General features: G+C 42.0%; 1 protein-coding gene across 1 annotated transcript in view; it reads right to left on the bottom strand.

Moving 5' to 3' along the window:
- gpm6bb (glycoprotein M6Bb) overlaps nt 1-8,730 on the bottom strand; it is a 29,320-nt gene extending 20,590 nt beyond the window's left edge. The window contains exon 1 of the mRNA XM_020596561.1: nt 8,588-8,730. Within this exon, the coding sequence (XP_020452217.1) occupies nt 8,588-8,591 (4 nt within the window). The 5' untranslated portion in view covers nt 8,592-8,730. The remainder of the gene's footprint in view (nt 1-8,587) is intronic.
- Between the last annotated feature and the right edge of the window lie 263 nt (nt 8,731-8,993).

The raw sequence follows: 8,993 nt of genomic DNA on the forward strand, positions 1-8,993 counted from the left end.
GGAAAGAGTTGAGGTGTTTATAGTACAGTAGTTGCCCCCACCACCACACCCTACATACAAGTCATGAAGCTCTGCAATTCTGGAGAAAAATAAAAGGTCTCTGCATAATTGTTTGCTTTTCTTTCAGTGTGCACTAAATATTTTAATGATGCCTCTGGTCTGGAAGGCGCTTTGCTGTCTTTGTGGTCCACCACACTTAAGTTATGAAGCCAACGACCAGCCGAGAGGTACTGAAAGCAAACACCTCTCCATTATCTTGTTAGAATAATACTGCTTAATAACCTCCTGTCTTTTCAGTCTATACTGTGATACTTTGCCAAGGAGTCGAGAATAATGGCAATACACAGGAACAGTCTTCTGCACAAAAAAAAAAAAAAAAAAATTTACGAGGTACACACTATTTCACAGCAAGGGATAACACGCGATTCAGGAGCTTGTGTGGAGCCTCGGGAGTGAAAACTATTTGAGAAGAAACATCTGTATTATAAGCAGACAGGCACTCTGCAAACCAATACAACATCCATCTTGTCAAATGCTACTGAGGGTGACACCTACAAAAGTTGTGTTGTTGCATAATGTGGGGGTAAATCCACTGAATGAAACCTTAGCTTGATGCTCCAACCCTTATCCACAATCATTCAGTAACGTTTAACTGTAAATCTCTCATTACATATAATCATTCACCCTAAGGTGTAGATGTCGCTTTAATCAGGTTTTATCTATTTGTCTACCTTCCTCTGCAAATTCCACCTGCTCTCCGGTCATTCTGACACCCAGTTTTTTCCCAGGGTCATTTGAAGCATGTGACAGTCCATTAAAACTGCACTGACAGTACAAATAAATCCCACATGGACTTCTCTTACTGGTGTTAATCCTTTAAATACAATATTTTGTCACAGTAAGCATTTTTATATTTAGCCAAACACAAACATCACCTCTTATGCAACCCGAGTGACAAAACAGCAGTCAACTTGAATCTACTCTATATTTGATCTTTAAACCAAGTCTCAACCCACAAACAGCCATTTAAAGGTGTGTCAGAAGGTGAGGGCTGACCACAATGTCCTCACTTTCCCAAAATGTCCTCATTCCCATTGTGAAGGCCGGTTTGGGAATCAAATTTGGTCTCACAATGTAGAACCATGCAAGTATACATAATGAAGACATAATGGAGCATAGACATGAAGAGAGCATATGAGGCTCTCCAGCTAACCATGAGGCTGCTTCACATGAACGCCCCCCTCCCTCCTCTGCGTCTCCCCCAGCTGCTGGGCTCTTTTTCCCTGCATTGCTCCCACCAGTCCCGTTGTCCTCTGCCTCATGCATCCAACCTCTCCCCCCTGACCCAAGACTACTCTTTTCAAACACTCCAGTGCTGTTCTCATTAGAAGGAGCAGGATTCTCCTCCTTTCACCTCCAGTCGGTGCTACTCAACAGACCCCACCGCGTCAGGATTCATCGCCAGCACTGACAACAGAGCAGTCGATGCACGGACCGCTTTAATGCCATTGTTCTACAAGCCGTTTTCTCGTGTCTCAGAGCCCTGCATCTGGGGACTAGATCCTGGAAAGAGAGAGAGTTGGCCAGAACCTGAACCTGATACTTCCACCCCCGCGCAGCCAAGCTGGTCCTAAGAGCCATGATAGCAGCAGATTATACATGGAATTAGAGCTTTCCAATAAGCAGCAGTACATCACAGAAGAAAGATGGCTGCTAATCTCTCCAGTGACAGGTATATAAGTTACCACAGCTGACCTCTGCAAGAATGGGTCAATCAATTACTTTGCTGCTTTAATCAATGATAGACAGTTCATCCACAGCAAAGGTGGCAACAACCTTCTGTCCATGATAATGGACATTATAAAGCATCTAGTGTGGAAAGTAGAATCCATTTATGGCACCATCTGATCAAGATCAAAGAGTTATTGTCAATTCACTATATGTGCAGGACATACAGAAAAACTGAAATACCATTTCTCTCTCCCCTAATATTGAATGCCATACCATTTAAAAGACTAAAATAGAATACAAATAGAATAAGAAAACTAAATTAAAGTGATTAGGATAAAACTAAAAGGTACAACCTAATAGGCTATGACTCAAACCCTGTACAATCAGTGACAGTAATGCAAATAGCAAGAAGATTGTCAGATGGTTGTGAGATTGAGATGCACATGGACAAATTACCAACAGCAGCAGATTTACATGGAATATAACAAGAAGGGGGGATGTACTGGGTTTGTGCGAAACAGCAGAGGTAGTCTTTTTACGTTCTGTGGTGGGTCACGGTCCAGGGGCAGGGGGGAAGTAATGGACAGCGTTCAGCATCCTCACAGCCTGGAGGATGAAGCTGTTTGTAAGTCTGATACCTTCTCCCTGAAGGCAGGAGTCTAAAGTGGGAGTGTGAGGGGTGAGAGGTGTCATCTGATGTGATGCATTCACTATTACACCCTAATTATTTAAACTCACAAAAAGGTATTAAATCATATTGTTGTAAACACATTAAAAAAAAACTTCTATTTTCACCTCGAGATTAAACATGTTCAGGCTTCTTTGAGCCTTATTAAAACACGTTTTCATCATTTCAAATGTACCTGGCTGTTAATGAATACATATTAAAAACTTGAAGTGAGAGGAGATATCTACACCTCACATATCATGGAATGACTTGAAAACACCACACACACACACACACACACACACGCACGCACAGCTTGCTCTCCTCTGTACCAACATTAGTTTCATATTTTCAACTGTGGCTGCTCTATACTATTACAATATTGTCTTCCCATAAAGTAGAGGTTAAAAGCTAAAATGACTTATGAGACGTCTCACTGGTGTAGCTGTAATATTCATTCAGCTACCTGATCTCTCCTCTGGTCTGCGTGTGGTTACGGTGTCAAGCTGTTTTTCAGACACAAACGTCTGGGATTTCCTCTTCCCCTGAAGCTGCTGTTCGCTGGTTTTTTCCACCCTTGCCTCTGAATTGAGCAGTAAGTAACGCAAAAACCCTTTAAAGAGCATGAAGTGTGCAAATAGCCAAAGCATCTCACATTACTGAATGACTCAGCTGTGTGCCTTCAGAGTATTCTACACTGAATACATTTAATTTTTTTTTTCAAATGCAGCATTTAGTAATTTGGCCAAATTGAAATCCATCTTCTCAAATCTCCAAACAGTCTGTCTGTGCAGCTAACAGCTTCCCCATTCTCCCTCAGCTATTGGGTTTCCTGCAGCTGTCGCTTTAGAGAAGTCCAGCTATTGCAGATTTTTATCTGCATGGCCAGAAATGCCTCTTCCTGTCTATCAAGCCTTTATGTGCAGAATAATATGCAGACTTGGAAACCAATTTTTTTGGGTAGCAAAGTCAATCCTGGCTTGAGAAAGTGTGTGTCCAATGGCCTTCAGCTCTGTGTCACATGTAGCACCACAACATGAGCAAACAGGACTCACTTTCCTTATCTTACATAAGTAACAAACTTTAGATATAATTCTAAATATCGAAACAAAAAAAAGTCATAAAGGGGTTTCATGAGTGTTCATTTAAATTCCTGCTTAATTCATCCCAAGTGTAGCATTTGGCTTTATCCAAATGGTTTCAGGCTGTCTGGCACAGCTCTTCACATGGTGAACGTTTCTCATTGGTGTGCTGGGGTTCCCCAAATGCTTTTGTCTTACGGTTGTTTAGCAGCTGCGCAAAAGCCCTGGGGACAAAGACCTGTCTGTGGAGCGTTGAATACACTCAGTGGGCACACAGCCAACAGCCCAATCCTACAGGCTCCCACAGTTGAAAAGCAGACGAACGCATTCTGCTCTCATTCCTCGCAGATGATCTTACAAGGAAATTAGCTGGACCCCCTATCATTTCATCTCATTTCACCTCTGAACTATGCTCACATCCAGCTCCTAAATCATCCAAAATATACGTCTTTGAAACAATACTTACACTTAAACACTTTCCCCTGAAATAGGAGGAATAAATATATTGTTCTGAACTCAACCACTTTAGCTGAAACACCTCCACCACACCTTTGTCTCTGATTATAGAGGTTAGAAAAATTACCATGTAGCATCTGTTACAAGTGTGATAGGTTTCTGAAGAGACATTTTGAGGCTGGGAATTGGGTTTAATATGAATGCCACCATCTTTAAGAGTTCAAGATGGCAGAGAATTTGTTCAAGTTCTCAAATTCAAAAAGTTTTTCCATCAGCGTGTTGGTAAACATCTAGGCTGTGGCGCACAAAACATTCTATAGTCGTATGCCGTCTGACAGCATCTTTAGGCGAAAGCGCTTATAGTGCTTTTAAACAGCCACAGTTGACGGCAGGTTGACAAGCATCCCATCATAGTGAGATGTGATAATGACTCAAACAGGAATAAAGGCTGGACAGCAATCGTGTGCACTGAAAAATGAACATGAGAGAGAAGGTCCCACCCAACAAAACGCACACACTCCATTAATCCTGGTGGTCAACCCCTGGCCATCACAGAGTAGAGACAGTAGCTAGGCCTCTCTGCCATTGGCATAATTTTGTGTGGAGCTTTCAAACTCGGTCTTCCTCATTACATGCATTATATTGGATTTACTTGCTTAGGCAAGGCTAGTGAGAGAAAATAGGTCATTCGGGGAAACTTTATCAAAAGTTTTAATCGGTGCATGTCCCCTGATCATGTGATATGGATGGTGTAAATCAAAGTGCTACAGTGTGGTCTACTGCAGATAGCCAAAAATCCTCCGGTGGGGTTGAATGCTTGTTGAATGAGTGAGTGAACATTCATTATCTGTAAAGGCTCTTTGGTGTCCGCAAACCTATTATTTCCCCACAAGCTTTCTGGAACAATCAGAATGTGAACAAAACACTGATACAAACTGCTGCTCAACTGGCAAATATCACCTCTGCATTCAACATATACATGCATTGATACCAACTTACTGAATGAGGGGAAAAATAAATGAAGTTGGGTTTTATTATACATGTTTCTGCATTTTTCCTGAAGTCTTGCAGTTAAGATAGAGGGCGGATTATATCTTTGTCATACAGCCTCGGGGTTCAGCTTGCCTGTGCATATTTAAGACGTTACTTAGTAAAAGTGATGGCCAAGGCACATGCTTGAACAAGCATCAGGAACTTCTATTCCTGTCACTTCATGTCACAACATTCAATGTTCCCTCTTTGTTGTCAGAGGAGTTTATTAAGCTCCGCAAATTAACATGATTACCCTGGCAGACCTGAGGTTCTGTAGGGGGGAGGAAAAAAGTATAAATCCAGAAGAAAGCAGTAAAGATGAGAGAGGAATAAAGACCCAGAGGGAAGCAAGAGGAGGGAGATTCCAGAGGAAACAAAGTGGAACAGGAAGGGAATCACGAGATGAATGAATTTTCAACTGAAAGAGATCTCTTTTTCAGAGCTGCACAGAAAGTAGTGTATGAGCCTCAGCACTGCATAATTACCAAGGATGCTCAGTCATAACCTATGCCAAATGGAAAGAAGCCCACATATCTCGTAACTATGACAGCAACTACCTCATTATTGTGGATATTCAGTGTAATTAATGGTTGCTGAAACCATAGCCGAAAAGCAATTTAGAAATTATTGATGGTGACGTAAAAATGTGGGATCAGTCATAAAAAAAGCTAGCTATTATGTTATTTGGACTGAACAGCCTATCGATTCAGGAAATTCTAGGAAGGCAAGAAAATGCTTTGATTCAAGTAAATAAACACAAAGCAGCAAAGTTCAATTTTGCTCTCAGCACCCTTTGACCATCACTGCAGTGACTCATTCGTACAGTCGTGTTTGTCTCTGCATCTCTTGGGGACAGAAGCATGTGAATATAACCTCATTTGTAGCACGAGACAAATAAAAGAAGTGACTCTGTTTTTGCTCTGCTATCATTTGACAAGTTGTTGATTCCAAAAGTGCAAAAACATCTTTGCTAGCATAGCGGTCACTTGTGTTTCCTCTCCTCACACTCAGGATGCAGGGTCACAGCACATACAGGCCGCTGCATGTGTCCGTGACAGTGATCACTGCTGATCCGCAAGTTAAATAATCACTTTTCCTAAGAGCTGATACCTCAGATCAGCTTCCCAGACACACATGTAAAAATCATTATGAGGACACTAACTCACCAAAGAAAAGAAAAAATCAGGAGCCGTTTATCATGAGATCACTAACCTATTAAGATTTGGCACCTGCATTATGCCTGTACATGTACACTAGCAAACCATGACTCAGTAACACATGGGCCGCTGAACTACAGCAAGATGTTTACTTAAAAACATTCAAAACTGTCAGCTGTGATTAACTCTCTCTCTCTCTTTTAAATTCCTCAGAAAACAGTGATGTAACATTTGGATCTGGTTTGCAATCAGTCCTGATGACCTTTTCCACAAGACCACGGTGCTCAATACGAAACACTCCCGAGTGGAAGTTCATGACTTTCCATAGGGAAAAAAAAAAAAACAATCTTTCCCTTTTTGGAATCAAAATCTGGCTCCAAAAAAAGAACAAACTTATGGTCACACTGTCAACAATGTACTGTATTTAACTGGTTCAATCTCCTGCCTTGGAATGTGTGATCTGTGGTCTTAAACATGGCCAACAAATTTGTTTGAAAAAAAAAACAAAAAAAAAACAAATAACAGACCACGTCTGACATGTTTGTTTCTGCAGCTAAGGGTTCACAATCTGCTGCAAGGATAAATTATTACACCTTTCCTGCAGCTGCATGTCATCTTTTTCTTGCTAAAATCAATATGATCACATTAAGAAAAAAAATGTTTACTTCAGACCAGCACCTTCTCCTCAGTTGTTTGGCTCACTGAAGAAATATTTAAGTAGAACTGTCCCCCTTTTCTCTTGGGGATTCATGGCAACCAAACACTGCTGGGTGGGTAACTGTCACAGCAGTAACACCACTAACATAACAGGATACTTGTGGAAAAATGACTTGCTCTCTCCTTCTGTACCGAGCTCTGCGGACTGAAGCCAAGTTATCCTCCCACGTCCTAAACACAGGCCAATACACTGTTAAATCGTTCACCGCAAGGCCAGAGGAGACGCGCTCTAAGAAACATGTGAGCGCTCCCAGAGGTGAAGGTCACAGCAAAATCAAATTAGATGCAAGTTATATAACGTCTGAATGCCATCTTCACTTCACAGCTCCACACACACACACACACACACACACACGCGCGCGCAATCAGCTTCAAGGCATCCTGTTTATTTTGGCCTGAAGAGTCCATCTATTTGTTTTCAAAGCCATTTCACATGAAACATGACAAATTGCAGCACAGCACGTTTCTCTGACAAAGCAAAAAGCAAACTTTACAGCCACCAGATTAATGTCCTCATGCACACAAAATGCTCTACTAGTTTTTTGTTTCCTAAAAAGGCCATAGACATTTTCTGAATACAAAATGGGAGCCTTAGCAAATGGACAATGCACAAAGGTCTATTGCCATGCAGAGTAATATCCTCTATGAGATGGTGAAAGAGGGTCTGTGGGGAATTGGTTCACAGGGCATCTGCTCTGAAACTTGCAAATCAGCGAACTTCTCTCTCTACATCAAGAGCCACTGAAGTCACACAAAGGAGCAGCAACAAATTAGGAGCACAAAGACGCCTCTGTGGAAGCTTCAGGGCGAATTCATACACATTCTCACATAGTGTTCTTCCTTGGCCTCACCTGCACTATGGCAGACAACACAAGACTCTAAATGTTGCACAAAGCCAACACAAAAAGTTCAAAAATGGCAGAATTATCATTTTTGGATCCATTTTGTGTCGTTTCACTGTTAAATATCAAGCTTAGTGAAGGATGAGAACAGTTGGTGAGAGAAAGCTGAGGGTTTTCCGGTGTGCTATCCCATCTGGTTCAGTTTTAAAGGCTTAAAAGTCAGCACGAAGTTACTCTATAACCACGGTCGCCTCACTTCTCCTATGCGTCCCCCCAGGTTGGGCGCACAGTTGGCCAACACTTGAGACTGATTTACAGATGGGACTGTCTCAGCTCAGCCCTTCAGAGACCTGGCATGGTACACACTCAGCTTCTAATTCTATATGCTTGTTGCCTAAGTTTGTTTTGTTTTTGTTTTTTCCTGTAACTTTTTGTTATTGTTTACCAGTAAAACACACCGAGCAGTTGGGTTGAGACATACCACAACTACTTTTCACCTGTTTGACAATAGTTATCAAACAAAGTAAGGTAATTAATCACCGCTGGCCAATGATGATTGACAATGAAGGGCGTGGTTAGTTAAGTTTTGATCAGTTTATTCCAACGGTTATGTACTAAGGACATATTGAAAGAGAGAGACAGTAGAAGCAACAAGATTATCTGGACTTAACAACTCTGCAGACTTGAACAGAGTTAAGTGCAGGAGTCCTGACAGTCTTAATCTCTCTAATCGCTTTCTCCAGGTTGCTTCCGCAGGCTGCTCTAATTGCTGACCGTTATGAAACAGGGTCAGATCAGTTTGGTTGCCGTGAAAACTATCGGCGCACAACGCTGAAGTGTGCTGTCATCACGAAAAGCGGCATAAATATCCGTTCTTCAGTAGCATTTGTTGGTTAGACTTACCCATTTTTGTAAGGTTCCCAAAGCGTCTGAAGTTTGACGATCAGCTGAAAGTTGAGCCACAGTTACGCTGATGTTGCGTCCTGGGATGCGCACTGGCCGCCTAGCTACTCAAACGCTCAACGCTGCGTCTCTTTGGAGACACCCTGGGTGACGTCACCACCGAGGGGATTACTGATGGGAGGACGGAGTCCATTCCCCCCCCCCCCCCCTTCACCTCTCTCGCCTTCCCCAACTCTCATCAGGAAGTTTCACTGATCATCCAAATAATCTTGAGCCACTTTATCAAGACGCTGTCCTGCGCACAAAGTCCACCAGTAAACATAGAGTAGAAACGATTGAATTATCACAAACATCATCATGAAGTTAATCAAATAAACTGACTACAGTCAAGATTATACCGTGCTGA

Source organism: Monopterus albus, unplaced genomic scaffold (genome assembly GCF_001952655.1).
Source record: "Monopterus albus unplaced genomic scaffold, M_albus_1.0 scaffold30.1, whole genome shotgun sequence".
In the NCBI taxonomy this organism is placed as follows: Eukaryota; Metazoa; Chordata; class Actinopteri; order Synbranchiformes; family Synbranchidae; genus Monopterus; species Monopterus albus.